The 17085-nt window shown below is 53.4% G+C and overlaps 1 protein-coding gene across 1 annotated transcript in view; it reads left to right on the top strand.

The window, feature by feature from the left end:
* Positions 1-17085, top strand: part of CACNA1B (calcium voltage-gated channel subunit alpha1 B) — a 250674-nt gene that overhangs the window by 141106 nt on the left and 92483 nt on the right. Inside the window, 3 exon segments of the mRNA XM_025359441.1 lie at positions 894-1000; positions 9172-9972; positions 11089-11306. Coding sequence (XP_025215226.1) covers positions 894-1000; positions 9172-9972; positions 11089-11306 — 1126 coding nt within the window.

Below are 17085 nucleotides of genomic sequence, written 5' to 3'. Positions count from 1 at the left end.
CCTGGGGGACAGGTGGGACAAAAGGAGGGACAGATTTGCCTTTCAGTGGGCAAGTTCAAGGTGCCGTGGTACAGACAGGCTGAAGGCCAGGCGTGGTAGCTCACACCTGTACTCCCAGCACTTTGGGAGTGCTTGAGCCTAGAAGTTCAAGAAAAATTGAATTAAGAAAAAATTAGCCGGTGTCCGCAGCTGCCAGCTTCCCCTGCAGGCGGCTCCTATCCCTGCCTGAGTCCCCGGCAGGCTGCAGCCTCTTGTAGCTGCTGCTGCCCCAAAGACCAGCACTTTCTGCTAGGCTTAGAGACAGGCCCTCCGCAAGCACATCTTCCTGGTGCCCTCCAGGCAGGATCAGGGCTGGTATGGGTGTGCACACATGCTTGGAGTCCCAGCTGTGTGGAAGGCTGAGGTGAGAGGATCACTTAAGCCTGGGAGGTCGAGGCTGCAGTGAGCTGAGATTGCACCACTACCCTCCAGCTTGGGTGATAGAGCGAGACCCTGTCTCTGAAAAAAACAAATAACAAAAAGCAAAACAAACTAATGGAAATATCCAGTCGGTGGCTGGGTACCTGGGCTAGAGCTCAGAGTAAGGTCAGGATAGCACAGAGGTGAGGCTGTAGCCTCCAGGGAGACGGCAGAAGCAAGAGGGCACTGAGGAAGGAACCCCAGCAACCATTACCTTCGAGTCACAGACACAGAAGGGGAGGCCCTGGAGAGCACCCGAGAGAGCTCCTGTGGAGTGGCTCGTGGGGGGCCACGTTCACTCGGGTGGGCTGCCTGTCTCCACTGGACAGAGAGCAGCACTGTGTATTTTTTGAGGTCCCTGGAGGAAGAGCTGATGGCATTAGAGTGGCTGTAACACTGTGAGGGGAACTGGACATTTCTCTTTGCTCAAACAGGATGAAGAGGAGATGGAAGAAGCAGCCAATCAGAAGCTTGCTCTGCAAAAGGCCAAAGAAGTGGCCGAAGTCAGCCCCATGTCTGCCGCGAACATCTCCATCGCTGCGTAAGGCTCCTGGGACCGGACCGTGGGGTGGCAGTGGGGCTGCTGCAGGTCCCGTGGCTGGGCCCTCCCCAGGGCACCCCTTCCAGAGGCTTCCTCAGAGGGCGCCTGGCCTTGGCTGGTGAGGACACAGCCCCTCCTCGGAACTGAGATGAGAGCCTGGGGGCTCCAGGGCTTTTTCTCAGTGTGAACAGGGCCAGGGTCTGGCCAGGCACAGCCCTCACATTGTGGCTGGGATTGTCTGCCACAATATTCACTCCCTGGATGGCCTCAGGGTGGCTCCAGGCCCTCCCCGGGCAACTGTGAATCAGTTAGGGGAGGGAGTCAGTAAGTTGATTTTATGCACAGCTTTTCAGAAATGTATTTTATGAGCCAAGAGATTCTAGGTGATACCTGAGCAGCCTGAGAGACTCACTGCAGTTTCCAAAAACGTCTCTCAGGTGTTTGGTACTGGGACCGAGGTTGGAGGAAGTTATTCTGGCGAAAGTGGCTTATTCCACAGAAGCTCATTTGGAGGCGTTAGGGGCTTTAGAGTTTGGGCAAAGCGTCCAGCCCAGGGCCAAAGGCTGCAGTGAGCCGAGCTGTGGGAGGTCAGCCCCTGGGAAGGGAGGCAGGAGTCTGACCCACGGCCTGGTCACGGGGTGGGCCACAAGAGTGCAGAGATGCCCCTGCTGGGAGCTTGTTCTCTGGGCCCAGCTGAACTGAGGTCTGGAGCCGCTAGCTCCGTCCGGCTGCATATGCCTGCCCCCCACACCTCCCATTCCCCATGCTGATGGGTGGGCCCCGCCCTTCAGCTGGCCACCCGCCCTGCCGCAAACACGGAGCACAGGGCCGGGCACAGCCACAGGTCCATCTGTAGTGACGTGTGTCTGCACTACTGTGTAAGCATGTTGGCATGTGGATGAGTGTGCTAGGTGTGTGTGTGTGTGTGCGCACTTGAGAGTTGCACAGTGACGGTGTGTGAGTGCATGTGCTGAGTGTGTGCACACCCATACCAGCCCTGATCCTGCCTGGAGGGCACCAGGAAGATGTGTTTGCGGAGGGCCTGTCTCTAAGCCTAGCAGAAAGTGCTGGCCTTTGGGGCAGCAGCAGCTAGAAGAGGCTGCAGCCTGCCGGGGACTCAGGCAGGGATGGGAGCTGCCTGCAGGGGAAGCTGGCAGCTGTGGACACGGTGGCCATCACGCAGAAGACTGCTGGGGGCTCAGTCCTCAGTTGTTTAATTTTGATCTTTCATTGTCTTGGCCAATTCGGTTATTTGGTCTGTTAGTTATTTAGTCCATTTAGTTTGGTTACGTGGTCCAGGGGTCGCTGCGAGGGCTCTGTGAGCTCTGCAGGTGGGTGGTCTGCCGTAGAGGGGGCGAGTGGTGTGTTCAGCTCCTGGCCTCGTGCAGGCCTTGGGTTGTTCTCTTTAGGACTTGCCTTCTCTGCTGTTCCTAGAGGCGAGCGCTTGTCCCTTGACCCCTGCTGCCTGCAGGGCCTGCCTCCTCTTGGGGGTATGGGAGGGTGTCCACTTCCATCTGGGCTGAGACCTTGCCGAAGAGGCTGCCAGGGCCCCGGCAGTCACGGAGCCTGAAAAGGAGGCTGGATACTTCCTTATCTGCTGCCCCGTCCTGGTTTGGAGACACTGCTATGCAGGACCAAGGCAGTAGACTGGCATCCTTGGGCACAGGGTACCTCGACACCACCTGTTGGCCTGAGCACCACGCTGATTCCTACGTGAGGACAGAGCTTCTTTTCTGCCGGGGGACCCCTAGCTGTTCTTCCTCAAGGTGGGTCTGGAGCCAGGTGTCAGCTCTGGCGCCAGCATCCTCAACTCAAGCAGGCTGCAGCCCTCACACGTGGCAAGGGGCGGCCGGCCCGAGCCAGCCTGAGGCATCCAAGTGTCAGCCCCCATGGTCCCTGCCTGAGGTGCAGCTGTGGGCCCTCATCCTCTGTGGCATGTCCTCAGCCCACCGGTTGGACATGACAGCCAGTCTGATTTCCACCACAAGAGATCCTGCAGGAATCAACCTTCAGGGGTTTCCTTCAAGGAGGGCCCTGCACCTGGCGAGGCCTGGCCCTGCTGCTGCTGTTGCGCGCCTGTGTTGTGCTGAGGCCTCCGAGGGCTGAAAGCTGTCTTGTCATCTGTCCTCGTCTGCTTCCTGTTGTCCTGGTGGGACGAGCAGTGCCACCTCCTGTCCTGCTCTCATTTCCAGCACCTTGAGCTGCTGGGCTGGGCGAGGGCAGTGCCCTTGAGTACCCTTCGCCCTGCTCCTGCCCCCCACAGCTGTGCTGCGTGACTTATGGAGCAGGGCCAATGCCGGGCTTGGTGCCCTGGGTGCTGGGAGGACTTGGGGTGTCCTTGGTGTTTAAGAGGCTCTCAGTGATGCTCTGTTTGGCTTGACACAGACGGGGCCAGAACCTACCTCTGAAGGGCGCCCTAGTGTGTTGCATGCAGTGCTGTGCGTATCCTGGGCCTCAGGTGACAGCTGCTTGGAGGGACATGTCCTCCTGGTTCTTTGCTGGGTCAACCTCATCCTCACGTGGATTTCTGAACACTGGCAGCCTGCAGAATCACACTCACTCACACACACACTCACACGTGGATTTCTGAACACTGGCAGCCTGCAGAATCACACTTACACACACACTCACAAATACATACAGGCAGGCACACACAGACACACAGGCACACAGACTCACATGCACACTTATACACAGGTACACACAGACACACAGTCACATAGGCACAGAGACAGAATCGTACACACAGACTCAGACACACAGATTCACCCTCACAACACTCACAATCTCACACATTCAGTTATAATCATCCCACACTCTCACGTACACGCACAATCTCACACATTCACGGACATAGTCTCATACACTCATCACTCACAGTGTCACACTCACACACCCTCTCACACACACATGCCTGTTTGCACCCAGAGCCTGTGGGCAAGTAAGCTGCTTTGACTGCCCACAAAGGCACAGAGACCTTGGTTATGAGAAGGAGGGGCTGGAGCCCACCTGGCCCTCCCCTGGGAAGCTAATTGGAGGGAAATGGCTGTAAAGGAAACTTTGGTTTCCTTCTGTTGGTTTTAGAAAAGCCTTTGAAAGTCACTTGGAAATGGCTGGAACTGCACCCAAAAGGAAGGTGGGTTGGGGTATAGCTTGATTTGCCCTGGAGGTGTCCTGGTGGCCTGGAAGCGCCTGGGTTGCAGCCTGGGGAGCACTGGGGCTGGAACCAGAGTGGGGCCCAGGTGCTCGCCCGGAAGGCAGGTGGGTTTGGCAGCGGGGCCCAGGCGGCATCTCCGGGAAGGGCATCTCTGGAAAGGGCACCCTTGCCTCCTTTGTTAGCCTATGCTGCCCCATCTCCAGGGCCAGGAGACAGTGCGGTCAGCCTCCCACCTCAGGGTGCTGGGGGCTGTTTGGAACTGCAGGAAAATCGGTGTTGGGTCTTCCCAGCCGCACTGCCTGTCCTGGGCAGTGTGTGCTGAGTGATGGATGGGCCCCCGAGCTAATGGCTTCTGTCTTCCAGCAATTACAGGGTTTGCTGTCTCACTTTTCTGCAGTCTCACTTTTCTGCATGTGTGGAATTGGTTCTCAACTTCTCTTTCACCCTGAGGTCTCGGCTGGTGCCCGTCTGACAGACGCGTCCGCGGCCTCCTGTCCGGATGCACACGGCAGCCTGCGCCTGCACTGGCGTGGCTCTCAGTGTCACTGGTTCTCTCAGAACTCTCTCTGATTTTCTCACTTCTGTCTGTTCTGTTTTTTGCATGTGCAGTTTTGTAAAGCAAGCTCGAGGTACTGTATCTCGCAGCTCATCTGTCTCCAGCGTGAACTCACCGTGAGTCGCTCTGCTATGATATTCCATCCATGGCTTCATGATAACTACATGCAGACACCTTCCTTCCACTCCTAACTCTGCTTTCTCACCACAAGCCATTTGCTTCATGGGGCAGCTCCAGGCTTCCGTGGCCTGAGCGGGGAATGGTGGGCTTGCTCTCTGATGTCCCCGAGTCCTGCTACGGGGTCAGACCCTCTGTGCTCAGCCCCTCCTCCTTTCCCTCCTGGTCTCTGTCTTTTTGTCTGCTGACTGTTGTGTCCGCTCCCTCTGGTGTCTCAAGTGTGTCTGCTTCTCCTGAGTGGACTGGGCGCCATGGGCTCAGGTCTCTTTGTGGTTCCCATGAGGCCAGGGCCCTGTGAGCAGGCACAGCAGAGAGTGCTCTTTAGGGGCTCACCGGGGACGTTTATGGGTCCTCCCAGGCCCCTTACTCGGGAGGGACTGTGTCTGTGATTCTCAGGAAGTCCTCGTTCTAGCAAGAGCAGAGAGCTGTTGTCCACTTGTGAAGCTTACAGTAGACCACCCAGGGCCTGAGGCAGCGACGTGGAAACCCCAGGGTGGCCCTCCAGGGAGTGACTGGCTGGCCTCCCCTCGGGCAGCTTCTCATGGGGAAGTGCTCACGGATGGCTTCCTGACCACTTCAGGGACCCCTCACCTGCAGGGCCTGGCCTTGCCCTCCAGGGGAAGACTGCAGGCCAGGCCCTGCAGGTGAGGGGTCCCTGAAGTGGTCAGGTGCAGTTAGGCCACCTGGCACCTGATGGAAGTGGCCAGGTGTCCTGTCTGTGTCCTGATGGCGGTGAGGCCCCTGCTGCCCCTGACCCCCTTGCCCGGTGCTTCCTTGCTGGCAGCCAGCATGGAGCTGGGCTCAGTCTTTCCCCGAGCACTGTTTGCTGCTGGCTGTCAGAAGCACTGATGTCTCCTGGGGCAAGAAAGCATGCTGGATCCTGAACCCATCCGCAGGGTGGAATAAGGTGTAAGATGCAGATGGCGGCTGGGCACGGTGACTCACACCTGTAATCCCAGCACTTTGGGAGGCTGAGGTGGGCAGATTCCCTGAGCTCAGGAGTTCAAACCAGCCTGGGCAACACGGTGAAACCCTGTCGCTACTAAAATACAAAAAATTAGCCAGGAGTGGTTGCAAGTGCCTGTAGTCCCAGCTACTTGGGAGGCTGAGGCAGGAGAATTGCTTGAATCCGGGAGGCAGAGGTTGCAATGAGCCGAGGTTGCACCACCGCACTCCAGCCTGGGTGACAGAGCAAGACTCTGTCTCCAAAAAAAAAAAAATGCAGATGGCAGGTATCCATGGTGGCATACTAGGGCTGCTTCATTTTGTCAGCAGTTGCGGGTTATCTGAGCCCAGAGACCTCAAAGCAGGACCACAGAGCGCCTTGAGGTCACTTCTGAGTCCTGCGGTTCCCCACACCTGGCTGAGTGTGGCTGAGCTGTCCTCCACAGTGCCTGCCTCTGCTCTGCCACGGCACCTGGCTGAGTGTGACTGAACCCTCCTCCCGGGAACAGCTGGGTCGTGCCTCCCAGCTGAGGCCAGGACACAGGGGTGCCAGTCGTCCATGTGACCTCCTTAAAGAGCCCTTTTAAACCAGGACTTTGCCTGGATTAGTCACCAGCCACACTTCACTCTAAGTTGGTGTGGATACGTGCCAGATAGAGCAAGGACAGAGACAGTGGCCAGGGGAGGTGCAGGCTGACTCAAGACACCAAGCAGACGGCCCCGGCACACAGATCCAGAAACCTAGGGGATACCTCCAGAGAGGAACCTGGTGGTGCTACTGGCTGCGTGAGGGCAGATGCAGAGTCTCTGATGATATTAGGGCCGAGAACAGCAGATAGGCCCAGAAGGAACAGGCCAGGTGGAGCCAGTGGGGCTGTAGTGGGGTGGGTAGGTGCCTCTAGTGTAGGCTGCTCAGCCTCTCGCTCTTCCCCGGGTAGTCACAGGGGAGTCTGCCAGCCTGACAGCGCCCTCAGTCCAGCAGACAGCCTGGCCTCTCCCTGCTCCAGGCGTTTCCTGGGCGAGAAGGAGCCGCACCTGAATGCAAGGGTGAGGGCAGAGCTATGTGGTCTGGAGCCCACCCCACCTTCACACAGACCCTGTGCCTCTGCATGTTCCCCCATGGTCCTCACTGCGATTCTGGTCCCCAAGATTCACGGCTTCATCAGAGCAGGCCACCCTGCCGACCAAGTGGCTCAGAGCCTAGGCCCCTTTCGGGCACTGGAGTGGACTGGGAGACTGGAGGCAGTGAACAGCCTCTACCCTCACAGGGCTCCTGTGCCTGGTGCACGCCCCCGGGCTGCCTTCTGTTTTACACCACTCAGCACTGTTGACAGTAGAGCCCTTTTGTCTTGGTCCCCGCTGGGGTTGGTGGGTCGTCTGTGGGTCAGTTGTAGGGCACCCCTGGGAGCAGGGGCAGCACAGTTTCAATGCATCAGGGATACAGGTCAGGGCCAGGGGCTTCAACTGAGGCTGGGGGTCTGCAGACGGCCCCTACAGGTAGCCCTACCTGCCCCCACCCCACCCAAGCTCCCAGGCGAGACACAGACACCACACTTCCGCTTTCATTGGTGCAAGGTGCTGCGCCTGGACATTGCTCCCACTGCAGCTTGGACTTCTACAAAGGGGCAGGATTTACTGTCTTCCTGCTTGGGGTGGGCCAGCTGCAGGGTTGTGCCTCAGGGTTGAGGCCTCAGGCCTCAGATGAGGTTTCTCCTTGGCGATGGGGGAGCTCAGTATTGGGATAATAAGACCCTTTGTAATGTGCCCTTCCCTCCTGTGGTGGCCTTGGCTAGCCGCCCACCCACCTGCTTGGCCTGTCTGGTGCATTCCCAGTGTCCTGTACCCCTCGGCCTTCTTGAGGTCTGTCTTTGCAGGTCAGAGTGGTGCTCAGCGGCTCAGGGCCCTGGAGCTGGTGGCCACCGGCCTGGACCTCTGCAGGCCGTGGTTGTAGCCTGTGCTGTTAGTGCAGTTGGGGTCTGGCCAAGGACTCATGTCTTCTTTACAAATGTTTTTCTTTTTTGCCCTTGCTTGTGTCTGATCCTGACTCACTGTGGGACCCTGAGCAAGTAACATCCTCTCTTTAGTCTCAGTATCTTCATCTGTGAAATGGGGACAAGAGTAGCACCTGATTCTTGAGGTGGTTGTAAGTACTGTTTGAAGTGGGCACTGTGCCCCGAGCACCACGTGGCGGTTGCAGGAGACAGATGCCATGGCCCTCATTGTTGGGGTAGTCACTGCTGCCACCAAGGCCATCCAGCAGCCTGGGAGGCTCCAGGGTGGGCCTCAGGCCTCAGATGAGGTTTCTCCTTGGCGATGGGGGAGCTCAGTATTGGGATAATAAGACCTTATCCAAAGGTGGTCCTTGGCTTCCCATGCACTCTGGGCTATGGAGCCCCATGTATGATGTGTGAATAGAGGAGGTGCTTGGGCCCATGACATTGGAGTAGGGGTCAAGGCATTTGGTAGCCCATGCAGTGAGGACGGAGCCTAGACCACTGGCCATCCCTGGTGCTGGAGGGCTCCGGGGACCATGTTCTGGCTCTGCTCCCAGTGGAGGGAGGGGCTCTCCGTCGTCAAGAGAGAGGAGGGCATTGGTGGCCACGGGAGGGGGCATTTCCAGCCTCAGACCTGACTTCTGGCCTCCTGGTCACTGAGCCAGGAGGCAGCTGCGGGGCTGTGGCTGACCACCTCAGGGACTGGCAGAGGCCCTGCATTTGCTCCTGAGAGGGCCAGGTGCTCCCTTGGCTTCTGTCTGCTCTGCCCCAGCACCTGCCTCCTGGGTTCCCTGGCAAACAGCCTTTTCACCTGGCTGGTGGCCTGCCTCCTGGAGGTAGCGATGGGGAAGTGCCTCTGTAGAAGGGGCCGCGTGTCCCACCCTTCCTGTAGCAGCTGTACTGGTGCTAGAGCAGGGGCCAGCTCCCAGGGAGTCTGCAGGGCCTCCCTGGCTCCTGTCTCTCCATAGGTCATGCCCCTTTGTAATGTGCCCTTCCCTCCCGCGGTGGCCTTGGCCAGCCGCCCACCCACCTGCTTGGCCTGTCTGGTGCATTCCCAGTGTCCTGTACCCCTCGGCCTTCTTGAGCCCCTAGGGGTCCTCTTGACAGGCTGGTGCTGTCACCTTGCGGGTCCTGTGGGACACCGTGGGGGGCGGGGCTGAATTCTGTTCCCTTGGGCGTTCCCCAGCTGATCCGCGTCCCCCGAGGGGTGTGGGGGCTCCCGCGGCCACACCTCCCACCTCCCTGCGCCATTGCTCCATTGCTGTGTGTCCATTGTGGCCCCCCTGGAGAGCGGCGGGCGGGCGGAGGCGTGGGGCCACGCTCACCGCCGGTCTCCCCGCAGCAGGCAGCAGAACTCGGCCAAGGCGCGCTCGGTGTGGGAGCAGCGGGCCAGCCAGCTACGGCTGCAGAACCTGCGGGCCAGCTGCGAGGCGCTGTACAGCGAGATGGACCCCGAGGAGCGGCGGCGCTTCGCCACCACGCGCCACCTGCGGCCCGACATGAAGACGCACCTGGACCGGCCGCTGGTGGTGGAGCTGGGCCGCGACGGCGCGCGGGGGCCCGTGGGAGGCAAGGCCCGGCCGGAGGCTGCGGAGGCCCCCGAGGGCGTCGACCCTCCGCGCAGGCACCACCGGCACCGCGACAAGGACAAGACCCCCGCGGCGGGGGACCAGGACCAAGCAGAGGCCCCGAAGGCGGAGAGCGGGGAGCCTGTTGCCCGGGAGGAGCGGCCGCGGCCGCACCGCAGCCACAGCAAGGAGGCTGCGGGGCCCCCGGAGGCGCGGAGCGAGCGCGGCCGAGGCCCGGGACCCGAGGGCGGCCGGCGGCACCACCGGCGCGGCTCCCCGGAGGAGGCGCCCGAGCGGGAGCCCCGACGCCACCGCGCGCACCGGCACCAGGATCCGAATAAGGAGTGCGCGGGAGCCAAGGGCGAGCGGCGAGCGCGGCACCGTGGCGGCCCCCGAGCTGGGCCCCGGGAGGTGGAGAGCGGGGAGGAGCCGGCGCGGCGGCACCGGGCCAGGCACAAGGCGCAGCCTGCGCACGAGGCTGTGGAGAAGGAGGCCACGGAGAAGGAGGCCACGGAGAAGGAGGCCGAGATAGTGGAAGCGGACAAGGAGAAGGAGCTCCGGAACCACCAGCCCAGGTGAGTCCGCGGCTGGGCGGGTTCGGTGAGGGAGGGGTTGACCCGGGTGGTGCGAGCCCCAGTGCTGGCTGCGGGAACGGGGTCCACGGCGGAGGCTGCACCGCCGGCCACGCTGCCCTGTCCAGGGCCGTCCCGGCTGGGGTCTCCGCATGCCGTTCACGGTAGGGGGGTGGTGACAATCCTGCATTGGAGGGTCGACCTGTAAAAGACTTGGCAGGGCAAGTGTGGTGCGTGAATGCCAGCGGTTATTTAAGAAGGGAGGGCTTAAGTGGGAATTGTTGCGATTGGTTTGGAAAGAACAAAGTGGTCCTGGGAGAAGAGAAAGTTGGGGATTGCTGTGGAGGAAGGAGAGGCAGGAGGGCCCGAGGGAAGCCTGAGCAGGCCAGTGGGCTGGGCGCAGAGCGGGGTGTGGGGGCCAGGCTGTGTGACCATGACAGGAAGAACCCCAGCTAGCCCAGCTTGCTCCCTGGGGCAGGACTCACCGACGCTGTGAGGGCCTGGGGTAACTGGTCCAGTGACCAAGACCAGCAGTTGCCAGGTACCTACTGGCCACAAACCAACGAGAATACTTGCTGCTGGAGACCCCAGCCCGGGGTAACCCAGCCGCCGCCCTGTCTGTGTGTGTCGCTGGGTCCGCCCCACCCTGCCTTTCAGACTAAAGACACAGAGGTGTAGAGGTTAATTTAAAAAACATACAGAATGCCAGAGTAGCAGAGCAGGTGGTCATAGATTTAGTTGGTCTGCATGGGGGTTTAAGGGTTTTGGTTGATAGGATTTTGCTGATGTGCATTATTATTATTATTTTATTATTATTGGAGACAGGGCCGCACTGTCGCCCAGGGTAGAGTGCAGTGGCGCAGTCATGGCTCACTGCAGCCTCAACTTCCCGGGCTGAAGTGGCCCCCCCACCTCAGCCTTCCCAGCCTGAATAGCTGAATAGCACGTGTCACCATGCCCAGCTAATTTTTAAATTTTTGTAGAGATGGGGTTTTGCCATATGCCCCAGGCTGGTCTTGAACTCCTGGGCTCAAGCGATCCTCCTGCCTCGGCCTCCCGGTGCCGGGATCACAGGTGTGAGCCACCGCACCCGGGCCTGATGTTCATTCTTGATTACAGGGAGCCACACTGTGACCTGGAGACCAGTGGGACGGTGACTGTGGGCCCTATGCACACGCTGCCCAGCACCTGTCTCCAGAAGGTGGAGGAACAGCCAGAGGATGCAGACAATCAGCGGAATGTCACTCGCATGGGCAGTCAGCCCCCAGACCCGAGCACTGTTGTACACATCCCAGTGATGCTGACAGGCCCTCCTGGGGAAGCCACGGTCGTTCCCAGTGAGTATCTCCCTGTGCCAGTAGGGCAGGGCCCATGTTGTGTAGGTCCAGCAACCCCCATTCCCTCCTGTTCCACAGCAGCCACTGGGGACCCAGCCTGCCTCTGTGAATTGTTCTCCTGGCTGGAGAGGGAGTCCTTTGCTGTCAACATCTGTCCTTTGATGTCCTGTTGATTTCTAAGTGCCCCAGAGATAACTGAGGTTGAGCTCCATTCTCCTTCCTTCCCAAAATATTTGCACATTGCCAGCTAAGTGCCAAGTGCTATGTTAGAGTGCTGAGAGCACAGCAGCAGGGAGACAGTCTTGTCAGGAAGACAGACCACAACTCTTGATAGTTGCACAAAAGCTGCTGAGGACTCTGTCCACGACCTTGACTGGGGCTGAGAGTGAGGGGCTGCAGAGGAGGAGGCTCTCCACCGCGTCTGCCCTTGTGGTCATGGGCCCATGCCATCCATGCTCTGAGGCTGCTCCCAGGCCTTTATCTTAGCTGCCTTCTTTCTTCCCCTTGCTTGCTCACATGCTCGGGACATCCCAAGTGAGCACCCTTCCCATGCCTGCCTGTGTGCAGTCCCTGAGGGCGTCGGGGACCAAGATATCATTCCTGTCTTCAAGCCTGTCTAATAGGGAGAGATTACAAATACAGGCCCCTTACATGGTGGGGAAGGTGCACGGGCATTTCATGGGCATCAAGGAGGAGCCCTGCTTTCTTAAGTACAGAGAAAAAAGGGGTAGAAGAGAGGCCATAGAAACAGGACTCACATGAATGCCAACAGAAACATTTAGGTCATAAGCAGACCAGACAGACTCAATCAGGTGCCACCACATGCATGCCCATGTTTGCAGATGCATCCCTACACAGAGATGTGTGCGTGCCCATGTTGCAGATGGATCTCCACACACAGACGTGTGCGTGACATTCTCTCTTGCTCAGGTGCTCTCACCTGGGGCCTGTGGACTGGCTCTCAATTCCAGGTATAACCGTGGAAGACACAGCCTCTAACTGCTCAGCCTCCCCTTTTCTTTTGCTTCCTTGGAGGAAAGTTGCCCTTGGTTCATTTACTTGTTCACTTCCCATGGGCACAAGGGAGTCTGCCTGCCCAGCTCCCTCACCTGATTGTCTGTGGATCAACTTGAGGATGAGCCTAGGGTCCCTACCTGGCTTTCACTGGCAGGAATCCAGATGTGACTCCTCCCCAGGCTCCCTATGCTCTTCTCCACACCCCTGCTGGCAGCCACTGATCTTTTCACTGTCCCTATAGTTTTTGCCTTTTCTAGACTGTCATAGGGCTGGAATCATACAGTATGCAGCCTTTTCAGGTTGGCTTCTTTCCATTAGCAATATGCACTTAAGTTCCCTATGTCTTTTTGTGGCTTGACAACTCATTTGTTTTTAGCATTGGATTAATATTCTGTCTTTTGGGTGTACCACAGTTTGTTTATTCACCTATTGAAGTACATTTTGTTGCTTCCAGTTTTTGGCAATTATGAATAAAACTGCTCTAAACATTCATGTTCAGGTTTTTGTGTGGACATAAGTTTTCAACTCATTTGGGTAAATACCTAACAGCATGATTATTGGATTATATGGTAAGACTGTGTTTATCTTTATAAGAAACTGACAAATTGTCTTCCAAAGGGACTGTACCATTTTGCATTCCCACCAGCAATGAATGAGAGTTCCTGCTGCTCCATATCCTTGCCAATATTCAGTGTTGTCGGTACTTTGGATTTGAGCTATTATAATTAAGCGTGTAATGATATCTTGTTTATTTTGCAATTTCCTAATGACATATGATGTTGAGCATCTTTTAAAATGCTTATTTGCCATGTGTATAATTTTCCTTGATGAGGTTCCTATTCAGATCTTTTACCCACTTTTTATTCTGGTTGTTTGTTTTATAATTGTTGAGTTTTAGGAGTTCTTTGTATATTTTGGATACAAGTCTTTCATCAGATATGTGTTTTGCAAGCATTTTCTCCCAGTCTGTAGCTTGGTTTTTCATTCTCTTAATGTCTGGTGTTTTTGATTGTTAAAAACAAGTGATTGTCTGGTCCCTGTTATTACTTCTACTAGAAATAGAAATCTAGGCTATTAGTTTTTATATGTTGATTATGTGTCCTACTACTTTTCTGAATCCTCAAATTGTTTATTAGCTTCACTGTGATTCCCCCTTTTTTCCCCCAGATACATTATCAAAACTTCTGAAAATACACTTCTAACTCTTTCTAAGTCTTACACAGCTCATTATTATTTTTTTGTCTTTGATTTCAGTGTCACATAACAATGGAATTACTGGGCATTACCTTGTTTCTGCCTATACTAAATAAAATTTTGGTTTGGGGCCTGAGGGGTGTGCGTGCGTGTGTGTGTGTGTGTGTGTGTGTATGTGTATGTGTGTCTGTGTGTCTGTAAAATTATGTTACAATATCCATTAGTCCCTACTTCAGTAAGTGTTTTAATCTGGAATAGATGTTGAATTTTGTTGAAGACCTTTTCAGCATCCATAGAGATCATATATTTTTTTCCCCTTAGATATGGGGATTTATAGTAATGAAGTTTTCGATATGAAATATCTTTGCAATCTTAGAATAAACCCAAGTGGTTATTATATTTATTTTGTAATATGCCATTGGATTCTGTTTAACATTTTTTGTAGGATTTTTGGATTGATACTTTTAAGCGAGATGTGTTCTGTAGCTTGCTTTTGTCACATTTGAGGATCATAAGGTTTAAATATCAATGACATAGAGTTATCTATTGCTTAACTTCACAGCTCCATTCCTGAAAATCAAATGTTCTAAAAGAGGGTCTCATTTCCACACCCCACCCCACGTTTTTTTTTTTTTTTTTTTTTGAGACTGAGTCTTGCTCTGTCAACAGGCTGGAGTGCAGTGGCACGATCTCGGCTCCACCTCCTGTGTTCAAGCAATTCTCCTTCCTCAGCCTCCTGAGTAGCTGGGATTACAGGTGCCTGCCACCACACCTGGCTAATTTTTGTATTTTTAGTAGAGATAGGGTTTCGCCTTGTTGGCCAGGATGATCTCAGACTCCTGACCTCAAGTGATCCACCTGCCTTGGCCTCCCGAAGTGCTGGGATTACAGGCGTGAGCCACCGTGCCTGGCCCCATTATTTTAAATGGTAAAACATTATAATGTGTTATGTGTCAACTAAAATTTCATAACCAATTTTGTAAAATATAATTAAAGCACAGTTAAACAATGAAAACTAATAAACAATCATAATAGAACATAAATGCTTAGCATATTGTTTCCTGATTACCAGTTAAAATAGCTATTAATAAGCAATTCCTTTAGATACCTCCTTTATTGAAACTTGTAGTTTTCAAAAACATCCATACGTGATTCCTGTAACTTACTGTGAGCAAAAGTTCTCTGAAAAGGAATTTGGAGGAAACAGGCTGTATTCTAGTGAACAATTTGCAAACCAGGGAGATGCAGCCCTCCTTGTAAAATGAAGGCGAAGGTTTGACATTTCCTGTTGATCAAGTCCCTTTATGCAAATGAAGGATTCAGACTTGCTTGGTCTGATTGGTTGACACAGCTGAGTTCTGATTGGTCAATATAGCTGAGCTCTGATTGGCTGAGGCAAGTGAACTCTGATTGGCTGGTTCAGGTGAGCTCTAAAAGCTCCCAGAGTTAAAAAGGTGTGAGCATTCTGGGACCTCTATTCAGCATATGACAGCTTCTGTCTGACTTAAATGTAGGCTTAGTTACCCACTTGGGATCCCTCTTGAAGGAATAGCTCTTTCGGGTTTCTTCACACAACCAACTGAATTTGGAATCCTGCCTGAGAGTTGTTCCCCACATTATTTTGTTAAAAACATTATATTGACTTTTGGGCATGTATACTTTTTTAAAACATAAATATCAGCCAGAAAAGCCAACAACACTGTAATGAAAGATATATATGTTTTTCAGAAGCATGGGCATTATAAAACTTGGCAGTGCTCTATTGGGAAATACGATCCAAGGATATATTCTGTGGGATATACCTATTATTGGTTCATAAGAATAATTAGAATGTCTTCTTGTGCTCAGGGGTAGCTCAAGTAGTGTAGGAATTATGTGGTCTTTAAATATTTGATGGAATTATCTTGCGAAATTGTTGATGTCTGATCTCTTTTTGTAGGGTAGTTCCTTTGTAATACCCTCTTTTTCTGTATGGATGTTGGTCTGTTTAAACATTGTTGCCTCCCGAGATGAGTTTGGTACATTATATTTTCCCTAGAAATTATCCATTTGATCTAGGTTTTCCCACTTATTTACATAGCCTTAAGAGTGGCTTAAAGTTTTAAAAATTTCCGTCTGTTTCAGTGTTTTTCCTCGTCATTTTTGATCCTGTGTTTTTTGTTTTTCTTTTTCTCTCTTTTTTTTTTTTTTTGAGATGGGGTCTCGCTCTGTCGCCCAGGCTGAAGTGCAGTGGTGCCATCTCGGGTCACTGCAATCACCGCCTCCCGGGTTCAAAGCGATTCTCGTGCCTCAGCCTCCCGAGTAGCTGGGATTACAGGCACGCACCACCACACACAGCTAATTTTTTTGTATTTTTAGTAGAGACGGGGTTTCACCACGTTGGCCAGGCTGATTTCGAACTCCTGACCTCAAGTGATCTGCGTTTCACAGCCTCCCGAAATGTTGGGATTACAGGCACGAGCCACCGCGCCCAGCCCATTTTCATCAAATTTTAAAAGAAACTCTGTAATTTTGGCTTATGTTTGTGCTAGGTGTGTGTGTGTAGATTCTGTGGGATTTTCCACAGAGAGTATAAGAGATCTGCACGTGAACAGATTTCGTTTTTTCCTTTCTGACATACACGCCTTTTATTTCCCTGTCTTCCCTGACTGCACTGTCTGCGACTTCCAGTACTATTTTGAACAGCTGTGGCAAGAACTGACATCTTTCCTGGAGGGAGCTTTTTGTCGTTCATCATTTAATATGATATTAGCTGTGAGGTTTTTGGGTTTGTTTGTGTTTTGTTTTGTTTTGTTTTTTGGTAGATGTTCTTTATCAAGTTGAGAAAGTTCTCCTTTATTGCTTTTTTTTTTTAAAGAATTTTTGTCCTGCGTGGATGAATATTGTCAAATAATTTTCTGCATCCATTGATATATGTGTGTGTTTTTTCTGTTAATATGGTAGTTTATATTGATTTATTTTCAAATATTAAACTGGCCTTTGTCATTATGAACAACCCTACTGGTGTATAATTGTGTCTCTCTGTTGCTGCATTCTATTTGCTAATATTTTGTTAAGGAGTTTTACCTCCGTGTTCATGAGGGATGTTGCTCTGTAGTTTTCTTTGTTGTGCTGTCTCTGTCTGGTTTTGGTATCAGAGTGATATCGGATTAATAAAATGTTTTGAATTGAATGGATTGTCCATCTTCTGTTTTCTAGAGGAGATTATGTTGAACTGATATTAATTCTCCTTTAAATGGGAAATTTTGCAAATGAAGCATTTCTTTTTTGGATTTTTAAAATTACAAATATAATTTCCTTAATAGATACAGTATTATCTATTTCATATTGGATGAGTTGTAGCAGTTTGTGCTTTCTGAGGAATTAGTCCCTTTTTTTTCTTTTTTTTGAGACGGAGTCTCGCTCTGTTGCCCAGGCTGGAGTGCAGTGGCGCGATCTCGGCTCACTGCAAGCTCCGCCTCCCGGGTTCACACCATTCTTCTGCCTCAGGCTCCCGTGTAGCTGGGAGTATAGGCACCTGCCACCACACCCGGCTAATTTTTTTTTTTTTTTTTTTTTTTTTTTTTTG

This window comes from Theropithecus gelada, chromosome 15 (genome assembly GCF_003255815.1).
Source record: "Theropithecus gelada isolate Dixy chromosome 15, Tgel_1.0, whole genome shotgun sequence".
Lineage (NCBI taxonomy): Eukaryota > Metazoa > Chordata > Mammalia > Primates > Cercopithecidae > Theropithecus > Theropithecus gelada.
Note: the sequence above shows the minus strand (reverse complement) of the source record. Positions and strands in the feature narration are given on the sequence as shown.